General features: G+C 45.9%; 1 protein-coding gene across 1 annotated transcript; it reads left to right on the plus strand.

Moving 5' to 3' along the window:
* Positions 1-1092: 1092 nt before the first annotated feature.
* On the plus strand, positions 1093-5783 carry LOC123410834 (protein DETOXIFICATION 35-like). Its single transcript, XM_045103774.1, has 7 exons — positions 1093-1455; positions 1563-2188; positions 2356-2412; positions 2536-2774; positions 2878-2996; positions 3104-3190; positions 5451-5783. Exons 1-7 carry the CDS (start codon positions 1219-1221, stop codon positions 5523-5525), a joined length of 1440 nt encoding a protein of 479 aa, XP_044959709.1. The 5' UTR covers positions 1093-1218; the 3' UTR covers positions 5526-5783.
* Positions 5784-23554: the final 17771 nt, after the last annotated feature.

Raw genomic sequence — 23554 nt, forward strand, 5'->3', positions numbered from 1 at the left:
TTAACAAACAAAATGTCAATGCATGTCATGAAAAGTAATCTCTCCCTAATAATAAAGCATCGAAGGCTTCAGTCGTCCGTCGTGGCTATTTTGCAGAAAGTCCCTGTCTTTTTAAATAATTAACCCGCAGTCCATCTTTTAGTCACACCCGAACCGGGTTTTTTTTGCATTTTTCAGAAAACTCTCTGATGTTTCACGTAATCAACCCGCACTCCGTATTTAAGCCAGCCGAAGCGTTTTTTCCGTTTTAACAAAAAAACCTGACTTTTCAGTTAATCAATCCACATTTTATCTAAAACAAAATTATCCATATCTTTTAAACCGTAACTCCGATTTTAACATGTTATATATGAAATTTGATTAAAAATGTGTAGAATCTAAATAGGATGTTATTTTTAGCTGTTGAATACTTCTTAAATATTATTTTGGATGCAAACTTAATCTGTAGTGCACGGTCCTTTTTTTCCTCTTTTCGACGACGATACGAATTGCAATAAACATCCATTAAATTAAAACCAAATTGAGAGGAAAGAAAATATCGTCAACCACACATGCACATCTTTGGAAAACCTCGTGGAGAAATAACATATTTCTCATCTTATTCCGAGTGACTGTACATTCAAACGCGTTTTCGTTGTGTGAGCACTGATGTCATTGTCTGCAATACAAATGTGATGTCATGTAAAAATATATTGCGTTCAGAGCGTGTGTTATTTTCTCTTTCGTTACAACGCACGGACTCTTTTGCTAGTATCACTAAAACTTTTATGTAGAAATACGAATTAAAGATATGATTTTTAATGACACGCATTCATATCTTAGTAGTTAAATTTATGATCAAGATTTGATAGTATAAACAAAGACGGAGGTACTATGTAAAAATAGTCAACGTGACAACAAAAAATATCTTCTTTTTGGGTATAATCAACATCTTTTTGTTTTTTGAAAAGAAAAGGACATTGCGGCGCCAGTCCCGTGGATTCATAACTGATGACGAGGCGTCAAATCTCACGGACACAAACACGCCACGAGGGCGAGGCCCTCCAGCCGCAGCTGCTACCTACCCGTCGGTCTTCACTCCTCGATCAGAGTGATAGATAGCCGAGGGCCGACGCAACCACTGACGCGGAGGCAGAGGACGCGCCCAGCCCACGCCCACGCCCACGCCCACGCCCAGTGCTCCAAACCGAACCCGGCCGAGCGAGGAAGGAGGGGGCGATGGGGTCCGTCGCCGACGACGCGGCGGAGGTGAGCACCGTGGGTGAGGCCGCGCGGATGGTGTGGGAGGAGTCCAAGCGCCTCTGGGGCATCGGCACGCCCATCGCCATCGCCACGCTCAGCATGTACGCCGTCAGCTCCGTCACCACCATCTTCGTCGGCCACCTTGGCAACCTGCCCCTCGCCGCCGCGTCCATCGGCCTCTCCGTCTTCGCCACCTTCGCCCTCGGGTTCCTAGTACGTGCGCTCGCCACTATCCGCCTCCTCCTCTCCCCCCCAGCACCGCGCCGCATACCATCGCCGACTAAGACTGACCGCTGTCTGCTGGTGCCGATACGTCGCAGCTCGGCATGGGGAGCGCGCTGGAGACGCTGTGCGGGCAGGCGTTCGGCGCCGGCCAGGTGGCCATGCTCGGCGTCTACCTGCAGCGCTCCTGGATCGTCCTCATAGCCGCCGCCATCCTCATGGTGCCCTTCTACGTCTTCGCCGAGCCGCTGCTGCTCGCCCTCGGCCAGGACGCCACCGTCGCGCGCGAGGCCGCCCGCTTCGCGCTCTACATCCTCCCCGGCGCCTTCTCCTTCGCCGTCAACTTCCCCACCGCCAAGTTCCTCCAGGCGCAGAGCAAGGTCCTCGTGCTCGCCTGGATCGGCGTCGGCGGCCTCTGCTTCCACGTCGCGGTCACCTACCTCCTCGTCACCGTCCTCGGATGGGGCTCCGCGGGCGCCGCCGTCGCCTACGACCTCTCGCTCTGGGCCATCGCGCTGGGGCAGGCGGCCTACATCATCGGCTGGTGCAAGGACGGCTGGAGGGGCTGGTCCATGGCGGCATTCAACGACATGTGGGCCTTCGTCAAGCTCTCGCTTGAGTCCGCCGTCATGCTCTGCCTTGAGATTTGGTACCTCGGCATGATCACCGTCCTCACCGGCGACCTCCAGGACGCGCAGATTGCCGTCGACTCGCTTGGCGTCTGGTACCTCTTACTACGAAAATTACAACCTGATAACATTCTCAACTCTCTCTCTGTCGAATATTCTGAACTAACTGTACTAAAAAAAAATCTGAACTAACTGAAGATACTATCGTGAATAAATGCTTAATTATATTTACCTCACAGAATATATGTGCCTTAATTTTCAGCATGAATATAAACGGATGGGAGGGTATGGTCTTCATTGGCCTCAATGCTGCTATCAGGTCAGGCTAATTCAAAACTGTACAAGTAAACTGGTGATTCCTGATTTGTTCAGGAGATCTTGAACGACTGTCAAATTTTAGTTTCTAAATAAACTGCTACCACTTGCCTGCTTACGTTCTCAGTGTTCGAGTCTCCAACGAGCTGGGCTCTGGCCGTCCAAGGGCGGCGTTGCACGCGGTCGTCGTCGTCGTCGGCGAGTCGTTGCTCATTGGGCTGCTATGCATGACCCTCGTGTTGATCTTCAGAGATAACTTCGCCAGCATCTACACTAGCAATGTGGAGCTCCGGCAGGCCGTCTCCAAGATTGCAGGACTGCTTGGCTTGACCATGGTGCTCAACAGCGTGCAGCCTGTGCTTTCAGGTATGCTTCTCCCCCTCGCAGCGTGATAATTTTATTTTGTCCATGCCACCTCAAATCAACCTCATCTCTCGAGCTGATGGCGTTGATCGGATGGATGATTCAGGGGTGGCCATTGGAGGAGGATGGCAAGGCCTTGTTGCATACATCAACCTTGGTTGCTACTACATTTTCGGATTGCCATTGGGATATCTCCTCGGCTACAAGTTCAACTATGGAGTTGGGGTAATTGATTATCTTGTTTAAATTGGAGTGGTGCAAATTGCAAAGTAGAAAATGAAGAATATTTATGCTATGATTCTGCGATATTGAGACATTGGTTCTAATTTTAGGGGATTTGGGCTGGCATGCTTTGCGGGGTTGGACTTCAGACATTGATTTTACTCGTCATAGTGTGGAGAACAGACTGGAACACAGAGGTACGAAATTCTTTCGCCCTTCCAAATTTCACCATGTTTTTCATTTTGTGATGAACACAACTTTAAAATTGTCAACTGGAGGGTGTTAAGTTTGTCTTTATAGTAATTAAGTGTTCATTAGGCACCAGTTTAACAACTCAATGTTAGTTCATCTTTATAATAGCTAGATGTTCATTACGAATCAATTTAACAACTTTGGATATAGGAATAGAGGGCATAAAACCTTTCCAATCTTGAATATGCACTTGTCATTTTTTTCTTCTTCGAAAAAGTGGATCAACCCTGGTATCTGCATCGGTTAATGCACACGACCGTATATTATTTAGTTAGTCACAATGCCAAGCAAAGCGTAACAACGATGTCAAACGAATCAACTTTAAAAAGCGAGGCCATCCACGAAAGGATCCACCTCACGATGTCGATATCGACGCACGCATTGTGATCCCTTACTGAAGGCTTCCTCTAGGAGTAGTGTTTTTGTTCATTGTTCGGATACATGCACATAAGAGCCTCTCCAACAGCCCCATAAAAAATTCACGCCCAATAAAATTTATAAAAGCCTCTCCAACAGCCGTATAAAAATTCCGCGTTCAATAAATTTTTTAACGCGTCACTGTAATATTTTTAAAGCGCGGGGACCGGAGCAGCTCCAACAGACGCGCGCTAGCACGGCGTCCAATCCAGCGGCCCCACCTGCAGCGGCCCAGAGTTTGCTGCGTGCGCGAGACGGCGCCTTAAATATAGTGCGCGCCATAGCGTTTTTTAGCGCGTGCCAAAATTTTTCAGTGCGAGCACAATTTTAGAACCTCTGTTGGAGCTGTCCGACGTCTAAAAAACAAATAATTTAACACGTGAAGTACTTTTTGAGCGGTTGTTGGAGATGCTCTAAGTGTCGTCGATATCAACGGATCCAACCAAAGGTTGCATATTGGGATTTTCATCCTCGAATATGATGACCCAGAGTCGGAGTGCTCTAAGGCTGATTGTAATGGAGAGTATCATATACTAGTATCATGCATATGATACTAGTGTATGATACTACATCTGTAATGCATATTATCTAGTATCATGTGTTAGTATCGTAGAACAGTTCATTTATTGTCATGCATGACACATAGTAGCACAACATTTAATATAATACGATACTCTCTCCATCACAGTATATTGGGCGTATCTTCAAAATGATAATTTTTCACAACTAGAAGGAAATAAGGTGCATGACATTAATTAGCCTATTAATTGGGATGTTTTGAAAACCGTCTCCACCAATGCATGCGAGGAAGTCGCTCGTTTAGTGGAGGGGGTTACTAATGCGTCAGTTTTGCGATTAATTAAGGCGTTTTTATAGCTTGTCGGCTCGGTTTTTCCTATCATAGAGAAACACCTAGGTCCGAGAGCCCTGTGAGATACGCCCAATATACTGTGATGGAGGGAGTATCATAATATGATACTTAATCCTCTCTTTCTTCATTTAATTCCATGCCACCTCATCAAATATGCCTAGTTGGCATGCATGATACTCCCTCCGTTTCTAAATATAAGTCTTTTAAGCGATTTCATTAGATGTCTACATACGGAGCAAAATGATTGAATGTACACTCTAAAGTATGTCTATATACATCCGTATGTAGTCCACTAGTGAAATCTCTACAAAGACTTATATTTAGGAACGGAGGGAGTACTATTTATGATATTCCATTACGACCGGCTAGTGTGGTCGATATCAACGGATCCAACTAAAGGTTGCATGTTGGGATTTTCATCCTCGAATATGATGATCCAGAGTCGGAGTATGTATATTTTTTTTAGAAAAAGAGGCGTAGCGCCGACCTCTGCATCAATTGGAGTACGCACATAATTGTCATTGAATGATGGTGACCTGGAGTATGCACATAATTGTCGTCGAATGATGATGACTCACATAATTGACATCAACCGTCTTACCGCTGATGACGTCTCACCAGTTGGATCCCGCTCTTGTGAGATCCTACGGTACCCACCCATGCCGCTGTGGAAAACATCGGGAGCACAGCAGGAAGGGACCCGGGCCCACGCTTCTAGACACTGTCACGCCGCCTTCAATACTCATCCGTGAGGGAGATAGGGACACTAGACGTTGGGTTACAACCATATCATATGACTTATGACTTATTTTTTTCATTGTTTGATTTCGGGAATATTTATGTAAACGTTATTTAGATGGAAAATGTTGATCTTTCCACCTTGCTCATCTCTCACACCCTACAATTGCAAATTGCAGGCTGCGCTAGCTTCAAGCCGTGTCCAAAAGTGGGGTGGCACCGAAGCAACCAAACCTCTCCTGGAAGAGAATTAGATCACATAAGCATTTTTTTTCATCTCCATCTTTCATCTTTAACAGTGTTCGTCTTGGTACTGATCATACCATATACCCTGGAAATTCTTCGAGTATCAAACATCAACAGGGTATGAGAACCAGGTTGAATAACTATATGTCTTGCATCGTTATGAGCCTGAATAGTGTATGCATTTTTGTATCTGGGTGCCATAAGTGTATTCTGTTATCTGAAAAGATTATCATGAGGGCAACCAAACTATTGCCTGCTAAATGTTACTCCCTCTGTTTTAAAATAAATGTCGCTGTTTTAGTACAAAATTTGTACTAACTTAATACAAAAGTTAAGTCATTTATTTTGGAACGGAGGGTGTACTTGTGTTTCAATAAGAAAAGAAGAAGGCACGGCAACTCTCCTTAATTGAAAAATAAGTGCAATAGTAGAACACACTCTTGGGAACTCCATCTGCCTGGAATTTCATCATCGTCGCCCCTTCCCACCCTGCCTTGATGCTGGCCACCGCCTTCGCCACTCCGTCGTCCACCTCGAGTCCATCCACCCGTTCCCGTCGGTCAAGATGTTCGCCACGACCCTCATGGAAGCCCGGGACGCCACCGCCCGAAGTCAACGATTTCGATGGTTCTCCTGCCTTGCCATTGGTCAATATGCTCATCGCCGCCCTCTGGGGTCAATTAGCGGGCGGGCGAACACCACGCGACCATCGCCGAGTTGTGGTTGTGTGTCGAGTTCTCGGCACTCGGGCAACGTAGCGTTGTCGGAGTTGGCCTCATCCCTGACCCCCCCCCCTCGAGCTCTGAGTCCCCCCACCAAACACGTTTCCTAGACGGTTGACGGTCGTCTCGACCCAGATGAGCTACTTCGGTCGAAACTGGCTCGGTGCCAACACAAAGTAAGCTAGGCAACAAAATAATTAGCAAGCCACAAACGTAAAAAGGAAATTAAGTGCGGGAAAGAATTATCTACAAGTGAGTTGATGACACAGACTGTATCCCGAGGTTCATACTTCTTCGGGGAAGTGCTAATCTTTGTTGGAGCGGTGTCGAAGCAAAAGCTTCTGTATACTACGGAAAGCTAACTGTATTCGAGTCACCCCCAACGAATGAGCCTCGAATCACTGAGGGTTGGTCTTGAAGGTGACCATCACACATTTACATACGTCTTCAAACACACCATAAACACGGAAGCTTCCAAAGGAACCTCTCACCGTCTAGGACCCCAAGCTCCAAGAGTAACAAGTTGATGAGAAAATTGAGAAAACACAAATCAATTTGATAGGAATGTAGATAGGATGAATCTCCTGCTATACCCCAAGAATCAGAGTGTTTGGAGGGAGGTGGATGTGATCTAAATCTTGTAGGGTTTGGGAATGGTGAAGCAAAGCTAGGGTGAGATTGGGGAGCAAGGTGGAAGAATGGGGTCATAACCTCAAGCCAAAAGTGATTGTTTCTCACACGTAACTCCACACACCTGGACCAAAGGGGTACAGACGATGACCACCCAGAAGGCTGACACCAGGGCGTATACCTAGACATGGGTAGCCTGACCCGGATAGCCCGACCCGACACAACCTAAAAATGTTGGGCCAGGACTTCCTGCCATGGCCATTTTCAGCTTCGGTGACGGCTCCAACTTTAGTTCCTTCCTCATTTACCTCAATGACCGCCTTTGTGGATGATGTCACTCAAGACCAATGGCATACGTGACAAGTTTTGGTTCTCGAAAATCAATAGGTAAAAACTAGGACAAAAGGAAACAACTCGTTCCCATTTCTGATCCCTTTGCCTCTTTCTTTCTCTTTCTGTACTTATTTTTCTACTGTGTTTTCTTAATAATTATTCTATTATTATATTGTAGGTTGTTCTAGCTTAGAAAATCTCAAGTCTAATTTTTTACCTTCATAAATATCACACGTGTGACACGAAGCAACTTGGGTCAAGTATCACAGCATCATAAATCGTGCCACGTCATTGCATGCATGTACAAATGATGAAATTGATGATGCGTGTGAATCTTTTGGGTTTTGAGTTGCTAATTTTTTATCTCTTAAATAATAAATATGATTAAAAATTCGCTTTAAAAACTAAATCCGCCGCGGCGAGATCTTAGAAACTAGATCTCATATCGATATGTTTCGATGATTTTTTCGGTTAAAAATCGTCATGCCTATTGCACATAAATTGTCGTATTGTTTACACTAAAGTTGTGATGGTATGTTTCACCTACATTTTCTTCTACGTTTAAAGTGAATTTTGACATATTATAAAAATAGGAATTAAAAACTAAACTTGTCATGGAGAATTATTAAATTTGTCATGATTCATGAAATAATTTTGACATTGTTCATAATTAAAAAAAACCCATCCTGACTTACTTTAAAAGTGCACTATCAATGATTCAAATTTGCTATGAACCATAAAGTACAATTGCTATGGTAAATTACTTAAATTTGGCATGATACATGCACTAAAATCTGTCATGATTAATACAAAAAACAATTTCATGGTCAAAATACTATAATTACCATGGTCAAAATACTAAAATTGTCATGATCTATAAACTAAAATTGCCATGATCTATAAATTAATTTGCAATGATGAATTGCTACACATTTCCATGATCCATGAATTAAATTTGTTGTGGTTAATTACTATAATTTTCCATGGTCAACTAATAAAATTTGTCATGAGAATTAGTTGAAAGAACAAAAAAAATAGATGAAATATATCATGGCAAGTTTAGTGTAACACTACGAAAACTTTAGTATAACATCATGACAAATTTTGGCCGAAAAAAATCATCGAAACATGTCAATATGGGATCTAGTTTTCAAAATCACATCAAGACGGAATTAATGATGCAAATGAATTTTAATAGGAGTTATTATTTAAAAGATCAAATATTTTAAAATACATAAATTCAAAAAATTCTGATAATGTCATTTGTTTGATGTGGCAACATGGATGATAATAGGTGTGTTTGGACCATGTTACTTCGTGGCACACATGTAGCACTTATGATTTGGGTACTTTTATTTTAGAATAATTTGCTTCCTTCTTATCACCAAAAAGCATGCAAATTTTCTAATTAATTTGATTAGCTTTCATGATTATATTTAAGGATATTTAGAGGACTTAAATAAATCCTTAGAAATTCTCTTATGTAATATTAGAATTTCTACGGATTGCTTGGCATTCACATGCACTCAAATCTCTCTAAAGTTTGTTTATTTTAGTTGTTGTACGTAAAACCGTGCTCTCTAATGATTTGTATAAATCCTTAGAAATTCTCTTGTGTAATGTTAGAACTTTCACGAATTTCTTTGCATTCAAGATACGTCTTGTCACATCCCTAACCCTTAAGCAAGTTAGCCTTGTGCTCATGTCTTCTTTGCATTTGCATCCAAGATTTGTCAACAAAAACAACAAAGTGGCAAAGGAAAAACTAAAAACCCTAGCCACTATTCCAAATAAAGGATTTCTCAAACTAGTTAAAATCAATGAACCCAAAATGGCCTCAAGAAATGTTCAAACTTTCTGATAAATCATGAAAGTAAATGAGCATTGGAGAAAACTATTTTCTTGACACTTTAAGCATTTTAAATTAATGCAAAAGCCATTGGTTTCAAACTTTAAATTTGAAATCAGAAACTATAAATTTTCAAAAATGTTGAAAACTTTGGAAATGGATGGGAATATTATAACAAATAATCAGGTGTGTCTAAAATAATTTTTACCACCTTTTTGGAGCTGAAATAAATAGGAAAACATTAGTTAACAAAACAGAAAAGAAAAAGGAGGAAGAAAACCTTACCTGACGCCTGAGGAGGCCCAGCCCACCAGGGGCAGGGTCGTCTTCTTCCTCTGCCTTCTGGCAGAGGGGAGATCGACCACGGCGGCCCCCTCCACCTCCTGCTTCGCCGTGGCGAGCTCCAGAGCCTCCGTGCCAGCGCGACGACGGGGATAAGCTCCCCAGGGTCTCCCCTATCCATTCCCCAGCACCGTTTTCCCTCTCCTCTCGGATCTTGCCCTCCCTCCTGCTGCCGCCATTAGAGCCGAGCTCGAGCTCGAGCCGTAGCGCTTCTAGCCACGGGAACATTCCTCCGAGTAGTTCGTTAGCTCCGCCTCGTCGAGCCGGTCCTCCCTGCAGAAGCCGAAGTCTCCCCAAGCTCTGCATCAACCCAACGCCGTCGTCTTCCACCTCCGGCCGCCGGACCTCTCCCGTCGATTCGCTCCCTCCGGCGCACCCCCGAGCCCTTCAACAACACCATCGGAACCGCCGTGAGCTCGTCGTCGTTTCCCCTCTCTCCCCACGCTTTTCCGTGCATCGTAGCCCCGTTCCCCACCAAGGCCGAGAGCACCTCGCCGCCGGTCATGTCGTCGCCGTCGCTATGGTGTCTGATCCACGCGCTCGAGCTAGGGATCGAGCTCCTGGAGCCTCCAGGAGTGTGATGAGCCCATCAGCTGTCCTCCCCGTGCCCTAGAACCATAGCCCGTAGAAGGCCGAGCTTCGGCCGCCGCTTCGGCTCGTCGCCGGCGCCTCTCCCGGCGACCCTAGCTTCCCCTGATGCCCCTGCTAGATGCGGTGTTGCTCCAGCTACCCGTAGCTCCTTTCTGCGCCCAAAACCGACGACCGATGCGCTGTCTAGCTCTCTCCGGCGAGCCCTCCGCCGTGCCCGTGGTCGCCGCCGGCCATGCTCCGGTGGGGGCCGATGTGGCAAAGCTAACCCAGCAGCTTAGGGGCTTAATCACTCGCTGACAGTGGGCCCAAGGCCAAGTCAAACCCCAATTAGGACTGGTCAGCGCGGGATTAGTCCCAGAGAGGCTGACCAGTGGGTCCCCCCTGTCAGGTTTGACCTGAACAGGTCGGCTGACCTGCTGACGTCAGTCTGATGCAATAAATAGAATTTCCAGTATAAAATTAATTCCAGGAAATTGCTAAAACTTGTAAAAATCATAGAAATTAATCTGTAACTCCAATGAAAATAATTTATATATGAAAAAGTATCAGAAAAATTCAAGGATTCTGATTATGCTATTTTCAACTATGTTTGAAAAAGTTACAGAACCCTAAAATGTGGAATAAGGATTAATTCAATTCTTATAATTACTTTTTAAATGGAATTTGGAAAATATTCAAATTTCATTATGAATGCCATGATCACACACTGTCCTAACTACAAATCAGTACCTTAACATGACATCTCATGCATACTAACATCAAGTTGATCTGAGCATCAGGTCGAATCAATTAAAACGGTATCCGAGAATACCCCGTTTGAATTGATTTTCGAATGTGATTCAAATCAACCCTAAACCTAATACATATTGATTATAATAACTTATCACCTTGCATTCTCATGCCATGCTCATGCATCATTTTGATTGCATATGATTGTTATTGAATGCTACCATTTATCTCGGTAGGCTCCGCACCCCCGGATTCCACCGAATATCCGTCTGACGGATATCGTTCCTCCTCTGAGCAACAAGGCAAGCAACCCTTTTGATCATCCCGATAATTCCCATGTTCTTGCTCCTGCACTTATTTATTGCATTAGGATCAAATGCTTCAACTGCTTTTACCACGTTAGTTGAACCCACTTCCTTTGCATGACCTAACCTTGTCACAGTAAATAGCCGAACCTTGCAACCTAGCATACCTGGTAGTTGCTTGAGCTATGATGTGCCTTATCCTGCTATGCATGCTATGCTTAGAGTTGTGTATGGTCTGTCATCTGGGAGATGAACAGAATTGTGGAATGTGTTCGGTGAGCAAAGGTTGTGTGTTGAACTTGATTTGGTAAAGGTACCGGTGAAAGGCTGTGTAGGAGTAAATGGCGGGTTGTTTCACTGGAATCGTCCTTAGGAACTGAGTTCCGTGTATGTAATCCAAGACTAGATACTACCACATGCTGGGCCCTGAAATATGACCCCGCTCGGCCTATTAATCGCGTAGTACTCGGTCCAGGAGTTGCAAGTAGTTTCTGGTGTTTATAGTAATGCTGGAGGCCGTGCATGGTGCTGACCTGAGAGGTGGGCCGTGATGCGGTAGGCAGTGGCACGGTGTACCAAGTGGCACCCGGATGGTGGGCTTGGGAACCCTGCGCACATCGTTTGAGGCCGTGGCGGAAACCTCGGCCGGACTTCCGTACGGGTTACTCTCAGATAGGCGATAAACCTGGACTAGGTACTAGTGTGGTTAACGGTCGTGGCCGACTCCCTCGCTGGGCTTCCGCTTGAAGGTTGCCGAGGTGCATGACGTGCACATGGCGATAAGTGGCGAGAGCATGTGTGACGAAGTATACCCCTGCAGGGTTATGATCTATTCGAATAGCCGCGTCCGCGGATATGGACTACTTGGAGACATATGTTGTTCATAGATAACTTCAATGGCTACTCATAAAATTGCCAAGATAAGCGTGAGTGTCATGGACGGCATTTCCGTATGGAGACGGAATGATTCCACAATAGTGTATTGTTGTGGTGTTAGTGGACTCGTGTGCGAGAAATCAAGTTGTCAAAATTATTTGAAAATGCTAGTGTCTAGCTACGAGTCAAATGCTGGCTTTCCGCATGAAACCCCACAATACCTTTTGATACCTTGCATGAGTAGTTAATTCTCCTAAAGTCTTGCTGAGTACCTTCGTACTCATGTTTGCTTAATAAATGTTGCAGAGGTTGCTAATGACCCTAATGGAGGGTTCTTCGTAGACATCGACGACGACGAGTAGCTGGTGTCCCAGCTACGATCTGGCCCTACGTTGGATCTGTAGTATAGTCAGGCCATGTGCCTTTAGTTGGCTTGTCTGTACTCAGACAGTTTAAAACTCTTCCGCTGGCTTGTAACTGAATGACTGTTATTATGGGTCGTGAGACCCTTAATGTGTAATATTATGTGTGTGGATCTTCCGAGCCTCTTAAATAAAGCTTGTATGTTTATGGTTATGTTGTGATGCCATCGATGTATCTATACATATCGGTATGCCATGCGTACATGTGTCTTACTTGATATGTATGGGGTTCGAATACCTAGTCGTGAACTTTAGTAGCACTCCTTACAAGGAAATGCCCCTTTGTGATCCAACGAGCCTTGGTAGTTCGCTACTGCTCCGGACACATTGGTTGACCGGCATGTGTCCTTCTTAGCTGTTGTGTCTGTCCCCTTTGGGGAAATGTCACACGACGTAATGGAGTCCTTGTAGCTTGCTACGACTCGTCTACGTTCGCTGATGACCGACACCTGCTTTGTTGGGTCATGTATGCCTGTCCTTGTGCAGTACTGCCACTTTGGTTTATGACTAGACATGTCGATCCGGGTTCTTTGACATTGGAATGCTAGCAACACTATTTCATACGTGAGTCAAAAGACGCAAACGGTCCCGGCTAAGGTAAGGCTGCAGCCGTGGAGTTAACCGTGCGTGAGACTGCAAAGGGATGCGATGTGTTACAGGCTGGATTCCTATGGCTTAGGATCGGGGTCCCGACAGCGTTGGTATCAGAGCCTGACTGACTGTAGGATTACTAAGCCAAACTGGTCGAAGTTGAGTCTAGAATTTCTTTAGTTATATATAAGGGAATTGTTTGTGGAAGGGAACGTAAGACTCTTGTTCTCTTCTCAAGATATTCTATTCTGGTCATCCTCGTCTTTTCTGCGGGAATTAAGGACTAGGTTACTCATCTTCTCCTAGGCTCGTGTTTCCGATCGGTAGCTTATAGGACTACGGGTCGAGAGATATTGGGTTTCTTTTAATCCTGGGAAAAGGAAGTAAGTTTGATGATCGGAGAGTTGAACTTGATAGTTGAGTGGTTACGCTATTCCATTTTTGGGTTGTCTCAAAATTTGTTTTTGAGCATTTACAGCCGTTATGCTGCCCAATTTTGCATTCGGAGCTCTAATGCTTTTGCATTACTCTCTATTTACATATGCTTGGCCGTCCTTCTCGTGAGGTGGTACGTCTGACCAGGTGCATTGATGTGCCGGGTCATACGGCCATGCTGGTCAGGGTGATGTTGGTGTGCGGTTACCGCTGGTACCCCGAGTACACAGTAGAGGAACAGTACCGAGACTTCAACCAGAGCCAGTACATCTACACTGTTAGGGTATTTCTAGATTACCCTGGAGCGGAGAAGCCAATCCATTGGTCCTATGGGTTGGGGGTCACTGTTGACATGGCAGTACAGGATGCTGCCTACTCAATGCTGACCATTATGAGAACGAGACATGCACTACTGCAGAATTCAGAGTTCTGCTATGTTCCGGCCTCTCAGCGTGGTGAAGAGGGATACCTCAGTGGAGTCTATTTTGATCCTTCTATGGAGGATCCACTACTGCAGTCCACTGTTGATATGCTAGAGAACAGAGACAGGGATGCTCGTGCTCTCCGCATGGAGCTTTATGCTACCCGTGCCCGTCTGTGGACAGCTTTGACGCAGCTGGCACCGGTAGTCCAGACAGGGTATGGAGAGATGGAGATGCTGAACCCTGTTAGGACCGATCTTCCAGCCCACGTTGACTGGCCAGCTATAGGAGGAGTCACACCTCTTCGGGGACCCCTCTTACCACCAGTCAAGGGACCAAGGCCACATCCGTGTCCTTATGGATCCCAGGGATCTCAGGCTAGAGTGTTCCCTGATCCGCAGGTTGAGCTTCCAGGTCATGGAGGTAATCTCTATGAGATGTTTTATGCGGATGCCTGAGCAGTGAGCGGAAGGATAGTGTGGTAGTAGCCGTACGTTCACAGTCCTGCGTGACTGGTGAAGTATGTATGTAATGTGAAATGAATTCCGGAGGCCTAGATAAATAATGTATAGGAAGCTTGTAAGCCTCTGATGAGTAGTTTCATAATTTCAGTAGTTTGCTCTTCGAGTAAGTTTGTACTGAACTATGTAAGGGTGTGTATGAACCATGGTGTATATATGGCAGTTGCTTGTTACCATGCTGTTCGGATATTCATTTCCGCATTCCGTGTGTTCAGTACATTCTTAATCCATAGCTAGTATTGTTATGATGTTGGTCTAAGCTATGAGTTTGTTTGTCAGGATGGTGTTCACCAGGTTGAACCGTGCCCCTACTCATGAGCAAGGTGAGGGTAGTCAAGCGTCGCAGGAAGACCTGCCTCACCCACCTTCTCTGGTAGAAGTGATGCTTGAGGTAGAAAGAAACAAAAGGGAGACCAACCGTCTGCTAGAGCGTATTGAGGAGAATACGGCTCGACAGCCTAGGAACGCTGCAGTGTCCCTCAATGACTTTGTGAAGTTGAATCCTCCAAAGTTTCATCATTCCGTCGATCCCCTCGACGCTGATGACTGGCTGTGCAGCATCTCACGCAAGATTCGCTCTGCGAATGTGTCTGAGGCCGACAAGGTGACCTTTGCGGCGTATTTCCTGGAAGGACCCGCCAATCTGTGGTGGGAGAACTTTGAAGCTATGCGTCCCGCTGAACCAGTAGCCACATGGGCAGACTTCAGTGCAGCCTTTCGTCTGCACCATATTCCAGAGGGCCTGATGGACAGAAAGAGAGAGGAGTTATGTGCCTTCACTCAGGGCAAGTTGTCTGTGGATGCCTATAGCCACGAGTTCGGTAATCTCGCCCGCTATGCAACAGAGGAGGTGTCTACTGATGCCAGGAAGCAAGCAAGATTCCGTAAGGGTCTGAGCCCTGAGCTCCGTCGTGATCTGCGCCTCCATGAGTGTGCAAGCTTTCAAGCCCTAGTCAATAAGGCGATCAGTGCCGAGACTGGTCATACTGACTTCGAAGCCACAAGGAAGCACTCCCGTGACTTTGGCTCGTCTTCTGGTTCCGCGTTTCCAAAACGCATGCTGTGGGTTCCGAACAGTTCTCTGCCACCAAGATACACTCCGAGGCCATCCTACGTGGCGCCTCAGACGAATCAGGCCAACCCTCCAGCAAAAGCTTATGGTGGTCCAGCTAGCAATGCTGCACCACGTGCCAACCAGGTGATATGCTACAAGTGTGGAGAACCAGGGCACTATTCTCGTGAGTGTCCTCAGAATGTGGGTGCCAAGCAACCCGGAAAGACTGTCGGGCAAGCCAAGTCGGGCAAAGCTTTTTATGTGAAGCCAACTCCTGCACGTGGCCGTGTGAACTATGTGTCAGCAGAAGAAGCTGCAGAGGATCCCGACGTCATGCTGGGTACGCTTCTTGTTAATCATCACCCATCGTCCGTTCTCTTTGACACTGGGTCTTCTCATTCCTTCATTTCAGAAAGTTATGCACAGTTGCATAACATGTCTTTTTGTGATATGCCAATCCCATTGGTTGTCCAAACCCCTGGTAGTAAATGGCAAACCTCTAGGATAACCTATGACAATGAAATTCTAGTAGACATGCTAGTTTTTCTAGTCTCATTGATAGCTTTGAAATCTTCGGATATTAATATCATCTTGGGCATGGACTGGATGTCAGCTCACTATGCCAAGATTGATACTCATTCTAGAAATGTCCAGCTTACCCATCCCTCGGGTGAGATAGTAAATGTCTCTACTCGAGTTGCCAAATGCCAACTCTATTCCCTAAATGCCAACCCTCTTCCGGAACTTTAAGACATTCCGGTAGTCCGTGACTTCCCGGATGTTTTTCCAGAGGAACTGCCAGGAATTCCACCTGACAGAGATGTAGAGTTTGTGATAGATCTTGTTCCGGGAACTGTCCCAATAGCCAGGAGACCTTATAAGATGGCATCCCTGGAGCTAGCCGAACTTAAGAAGCAACTAGATGAGGCCTTGAACAAGGGTTTCATTCGCCCTAGCTCTTCTCCTTGGGCTTGTCCCGTCCTCTTCGTCAATAAGAAAGACGGAACGGATTGGATGGTTGTAGATTACCGACCAGTTAATCTGGTCACCATAAAGAACAAGTATCCGCTCCCCAGGATCAACGATCTGTACGATCAGCTCGCTGGATCCTCAGTCTTCTCCAAAATGGATTTGAGGTTGGGTTACCATCAAATCAAGATTAAGAACGGGGACATTCCAAAAACGGCTTTTGTTACTCGTTATGGCCAATATGAGTACACCGTCATGTCCTTCGGTTTAACCAATGCCCCAACCACCCTCTCTCGACTGATGAATTCAATCTTCATGGAGTATTTGGATAAATTCGTCGTGGTATACCTCGATGATATTCTCATCTACTCGAAGAATGAACAAGAACATGCCGAGCATCTAAGGCTGGTATTGATGAAACTTTGAGAGCATCGCCTTTATGCCAAATTTTCAAAATGTGAATTCTGGTTACCAGAAGTGACCTATCTGGGTCACGTAATCTCTGGTAAGGGTATTGCTGTCAATCCCGAGAGAGTTCAAGCTGTCCTTGATTGGACTCAACCTGAATCGGTTAAGCAAGTTAGGAGTTTTCTTGGTCTAGCGAGCTATTGTCGCCGCTTCGTCGAGAATTTCTCCAAGGTTGCAAAGCCTCTAACTGAACTCCTCAAGAAGGATAAAAAGTTCGAGTGGACACCACAGTGTGAGCATAGTTTTCAGGAACTGAAAAGACGCCTGACTTCCGCACCTGTGTTGCTACCACCAGATTTTTCTAAGGACTTTGTTATCTATTGCGACGCCTCGTGACAAGGATTAGGTTGCATTCTCATGCAAGATCGTCATGTGATCGCATACGCATCTCGACAGTTGCGTCCACATGAGGATAATTATCCCACACATGACCTTGAGCTTGCAGCTGTGATCCATGCACTAAAAACCTGGCGACATTACCTTCTGGGTAATCGTTGCGAAATATTCACTGATCACCAAAGTCTGAAATATATTTTCACCCAGCCGGATTTGAATCTCAGGCAAAGACGGTGGGTTGAGTTGATCTCAGATTACGACTTAGGGATAACTTACACCCCGGGGAAGGCCAATGTTATGGCCGATGCACTAAGTCGCAAATCTTATTGTAACAATTTGATGCTACAACAAGGTCAACCACATCTCCATGAGGACTTTCGGAAGTTAAATCTTCATATTGTTCCTCAAGGATTCCTATCTACCCTGGTGGCGAAGCCTATTCTTAAGGATCAAATTATAGCTGGCCAAAAGCGTGACAAGGGTATATCACGGATCAAGGAGAATATTTTTAGCGGAAACGCTAAAGAATTTTCCATGAACGATCAAGGTGTTGTGTTCTTCCAGAATCGTTTAGTGGTTCCTAAGAACCCACATCTAAGGCAGTTAATCCTTAAGGAGGCTCATGATTCTCCTCTCACCATTCATCCCGGTAGTACTAAGATGTATCAGGACCTACGCCAGAGGTTCTGGTGGACTAGGATGAAGAGAGAAATTGCTGAGTTCGTTGCTAACTACGACGTTTGTCGTCGAGTTAAGGCAGAACATCAAAGGCCTGCTGGCACCCTTCAGCCTCTAGCTATTCCTGAATGGAAATGGGATAAAGTTAGCATGGATTTCATTACCGGATTTCCCAAGACCAAGAAAGGAAATAATGCTATCTTTGTGGTCATTGACCGTCTTTCCAAAGTGGCTCATTTTCTTCCTGTTCGTGAGAGTATAACAGCTAGTCAGCTAGCAGAGTTATATATCTCCCGAATAGTGTCTCTTCATGGTGTTCCCTTGGAGATTAACTCGGACCGTGGGAGTATCTTTACTTCTCGCTTCTGGGAAAGTTTTCAGAATGCCATGGGGACTCACTTATCTTTTAGCACTGCTTTCCATCCCCAGTCAAGTGGTCAAGTAGAAAGAGTGAATCAAATCCTAGAAGATATGCTCCGAGCTTGTGTTATATCGTTCGGTATGAATTGGGAGAAGTGTCTTCCATTCACCGAATTCGCTTATAACAATAGTTACCAATCAAGTTTGGGCAAAGCCCCTTTTGAAGTTCTCTATGGACGAAGATGTCGAACACCTCTTAATTGGTCAGAAACCGGAGAGAGGCAACTCTTTGGCCCGGATATGATCCAGGATGCAGAAGAGCAAGTTTGCATTATTCGTGAAAAGTTGAAAACAGCCCAGTCTCGTCAAAAGAGCCAATATGATCGTCATCATAAGGCTGTGACCTTTGAAGTTGACGAGAAGGCTTACCTTCGGGTTACACCTTTGAAGGGTACCCATCGTTTCGGTATCAAGGGCAAGTTGGCTCCTCGTTACATTGGTCCTTTCCGCATTCTTGCCAAACGAGGAGAAGTTGCCTACCAGTTGGAACTTCCTCCGCATCTTTCCAAGGTTCATGATGTTTTCCACGTCTCGCAACTCAGGCGTTGCTTTTCGGATCCTATCCGTGAAGTGGACCACGAAACGCTTGATCTCCAAGATAACCTTTCATACCGAGAATACCCCGTGCGTATTCTTGATCAAGCTGAGCGTACCACTCGACGTCGAAACCTCAAGTTTCTTAAAGTTCAATGGTCAAATCATTCTGAAAAGGAGGCAACTTGGGAAAGAGAGGATCGTCTCCGACTTGAGTATCCTGCGTTATTCCCGACGACTTCTAAATCTCGGGACGAGATTCTTTTGAGTGGGGGTGAGTTGTCACATCCCTAACCCTTAAGCAAGTTAGCCTTGTGCTCATGTCTTCTTTGCATTTGCAGCCAAGATTTTTCAACAAGAACAACAAAGTGGCAAAGGAAAAACTAAAAACCCTAGCCACTATTTCAAATAAAGGATTTCTCAAACTAGTTAAAATCAATGAACCCAAAATGGCCTCAAGAAATGTTCAAACTTTCTGATAAATCATGAAAGTAAATGAGCATTGGAGAAAACTATTTTCTTGACACTTTAAGCATTTTAAATTAATGCAAAAGCCACTGGTTTCAAACTTTAAATTTGAAATCAGAAACTATAAATTTTCAAAAATGTTGAAAACTTTGGAAATGGATGGGAATATTATAACAAATAATCAGGTGTGTATAAAATAATTTTTACCACCTTTTTGGAGCTGAAATAAATAGCAAAACATTAGTTAACAAAATAGAACAAAACAGAAAAGAAAAAGGAGGAAGAAAACCTTACCTGACGCCTGAGGAGGCCCAGCCCACCAAGGGCAGGGTCGTCTTCTTCCTCTGCCTTCTGGCAGAGGGGAGATCGACCACGGCGGCCCCCTCCACCTCCTGCTTCGCCGTGGCGAGCTCCAGAGCCTCCGTGCCAGCGCGACGACGGGGATAAGCTCCCCAGGGTCTCCTCTATCCATTCCCCAGCACCGTTTTCCCTCTCCTCTGGGATCTTGCCCTCCCTCCTGCTGCCGCCATTAGAGCCGAGCTCGAGCTCGAGCCGCAGCGCTTCTAGCCACGGGAACATTCCTCCGAGTAGTTCGTTAGCTCCGCCTCGTCGAGCCGGTCCTCCCTGCAGAAGCCGAAGTCTCCCCAAGCTCTGCATCGCCCCCAACGCCGTCGTCTTCCACCTCCGGCCGCCGGACCTCTCCCGTCGATTCGCTCCCTCCGGCGCACCCCCGAGCCCTTCAACAACACCATCGGAACCGCCGTGAGCTCGTCGTCGTTTCCCCTCTCTCCCCACGCTTTTCCGTGCATCGTAGCCCCGTTCCCCACCAAGGCCGAGAGCACCTCGCCGCCGGTCATGTCGTCGCCATCGCTATGGTGTCTGATCCACGCGCTCGAGCTAGGGATCGAGCTCCTGGAGCCTCCAGGAGTGTGATGAGCCTATCAGCTGTCCTCCCCGTGCCCTAGAACCATCGCCCGTAGAAGGCCGAGCTTCGGCCGCCGCTTCGGCTCGTCGCCGGCGCCTCTCCCGGCGACCCTAGCTTCCCCTGATGCCCCTGCTAGATGCGGCGTTGCTCCAGCTACCCGTAGCTCCTTTCTGCACCCAAAACCGACGGCCGATGCGCTGTCTAGCTCTCTCCGGCGAGCCCTCCGCCGTGCCCGTGGTCGCCGCCGGCCATGCTCCGGTGGGGGCCGACGTGGCAAAGCTAACCCAGCAGCTTAGGGGCTTAATCACTCGCTGACAGTGGGCCCAAGGCCAAGTCAAACCCCAATTAGGACTGGTCAGCGCGGGATTAGTCCCAGAGAGGCTGATCAGTGGGTCCCCCCTGTCAGGTTTGACCTGAACAGGTCGGCTGACCTGCTGACATCAGTCTGATGCAATAAATAGAATTTCCAGTATAAAATTAATTCCAGGAAATTGCTAAAACTTGTAAAAATCATAGAAATTAATCTGTAACTCCAATGAAAATAATTTATATATGAAAAAGTATCAGAAAAATTCAAGGATTCTGATTATGCTATTTTCAACTATGTTTGAAAAAGTTAGAGAACAATAAAATGTGGAATAAGGATTAATTCAATTCTTATAATTACTTTTTAAATGGAATTTGGAAAATATTCAAATTTCATTATGAATGCCATGATCACACACTGTCCTAACTACAAATCAGTACCTTAACATGACATCTCATGCATACTAACATCAAGTTGATCTGAGCATCAGGTCGAATCAATTAAAACGGTATCCGAGAATACCCCGTTTGAATTGATATTCGAATGTGATTCAAATCAACCCTAAACCTAATACATATTGATTATAATAACTTATCACCTTGCATTCTCATGCCATGCTCATGCATCATTTTGATTGCATATGATTGTTATTGAATGCTACCATTTATCTCGGTAGGCTCCGTACCCTCGGATTCCACCGAATATCCGTCTGACGGATATCGTTCCTCCTCTGAGCAACAAGGCAAGCAACCCTTTTGATCATCCCGATAATTCCCATGTTCTTGCTCCTGCACTTATTTATTGCATTAGGATCAAATGCTTCAACTGCTTTTACCACGTTAGTTGAACCCACTTCCTTTGCATGACCTAACCTTGTCACAGTAAATAGCCGAACCTTGCAACCTAGCATACCTGGTAGTTGCTTGAGCTATGATGTGCCTTATCCTGCTATGCATGCTATGCTTAGAGTTGTGTATGGTCTGTCATCTGGGAGATGAACAGAATTGTGGAATGTGTTCGGTGAGCAAAGGTTGTGTGTTGAACTTGATTTGGTAAAGGTACCGGTGAAAGGCTGTGTAGGAGTACATGGCGGGTTGTTTCACTGGAATCGTCCTTAGGAACTGAGTTCCGTGTATGTAATCCAAGACTAGATACTACCACATGCTGGGCCCTAAAATATGACCCCGCTCGGCCTATTAATCGCGTAGTACTCGGTCCAGGAATTGCAAGTAGTTTCTGGTGTTTATAGTAATGCCGGAAGCCGTGCATGGTGCTGACCTGAGAGGTGGGCCGTGATGCGGTAGGCAGTGGCACGGTGTACCAAGTGGCACCCGGATGGTGGGCTTGGGAACCCTGCGCACATCGTTTGAGGCCGTGGCGGAAACCTTGGCCGGACTTCCGTATGGGTTACTCTCAGATAGGCGATAAACCTGGACTAGGTACTAGTGTGGTTAACGGTCGTGGCCGACTCCCTCGCTGGCTTCCGCTCTAAGGTTGCCGAGGTGCGTGACGTGCACATGGCGATAAGTGGCGAGAGCGTGTGTGACGAAGTATACCCCTGTAGGGTTATGATCTATTCGAATAGCCGCGTCCGCGGATATGGACTACTTGGAGACATATGTTGTTCATAGATAACTTCAATGGCTACTCATAAAATTGCCAAGATAAGCGTGAGTGTCGTGGACGGCATTTCCGTATGGAGACGGAATGATTCCACGATAGTGTATTGTTGTGGTGTTAGTGGACTCGTGTGCGAGAAATCAAGTTGTCAAAATTATTTGAAAATGCTAGTGTCTAGCCACGAGTCAAATGCTGGCTTTCCGCATGAAACCCCACAATACCTTTTGATACCTTGCATGAGTAGTTAGTTCTCCTAAAGTCTTGCTGAGTACCTTCGTACTCATGTTTGCTTAATAAATGTTGCAGAGGTTGCTAATGACCCTAATGGAGGGTTCTTCGTAGACATCGACGACGACGAGTAGCTGGTGTCCCAGCTACGATTTGGCCCTACGTTGGATCTGTAGTATAGTCAGGCCATGTGCCTTTAGTTGCCCTATCTGTACTCAGACAGTTTAAAACTCTTTCGCTGGCTTGTAACTGAATGACTGTTATTATGGGTCATGAGACCCTTAATGTGTAATATTATGTGTGTGGCTCTTCCGAGCCTCTTAAATAAAGCTTGTATGTTTATGGTTATGTTGTGATGCCATCGATGTATCTATACATATCGGTATGCCATGCGTACGTGTGTCTTACTTGATATGTATGGGGTTCGAATACCTAGTCGTGAACTTTAGTAGCACTCCTTACAAGGAAATGCCCCTTTGTGATCCAACGAGCCTTGGTAGTTCGCTACTTCTCCGGACACATTGGTTGACCGGCATGTGTCCTTCTTAGCTGTTGTGTCTGTCCCCTTTGGGGAAATGTCACGCGACGTAATGGAGTCCTTGTAGCTTGCTACGACTCGTCTACGTTCGCTGATGACCGACACCTGCTTTGTTGGGTCATGTATGCCTGTCCTTGTGCGGTACTGCCACTTTGGTTTATGACTAGACATGTCGATCCGGGTTCTTTGACATTGGAATGCTAGCAACACTATTGCATACGTGAGTCAAAAGACGCAAACGGTCCCGGCTAAGGTAAGGCTGCTACCGTGGAGTTAACCGTGCGTGAGACCGAAAAGGGATGCGATGTGTTACAGGCTGGATTCCTATGGCTTAGGATCGGGGTCCCGACACGTCTCCAATGTGTCTACTTATCCAAACACTTTTGCTCTCGTTTTGAACTCTAATTTGCATGATTTGGATCGAACTAACCCGGAATGACGTTGCTTTCAGGGGAACTACCTTGGTGTTATTTTTGTGCGGAAATAATTTTTTTTTGGAATTGGACAAAACTTTGTGAATTATTTCTGGAATATATGATGAATATGGAGTGAAGATCCACCGGAGGGTGGCTGCCTATGGGCCCAAAGCCAAGAGGGCGCCGCAACCCCCTGGTTGCGCCCTGATGACTTATGGGGCCCACGTGGCTCCCCCGACCCTAATTCCACTCCTATTAATTCCTATTCTCGAAGGAAAAAAATGAACAGAAGATTTCATCGCGTTTTA

This window comes from Hordeum vulgare, chromosome 7H, assembly GCF_904849725.1.
Source record: "Hordeum vulgare subsp. vulgare chromosome 7H, MorexV3_pseudomolecules_assembly, whole genome shotgun sequence".
In the NCBI taxonomy this organism is placed as follows: domain Eukaryota; kingdom Viridiplantae; phylum Streptophyta; class Magnoliopsida; order Poales; family Poaceae; genus Hordeum; species Hordeum vulgare.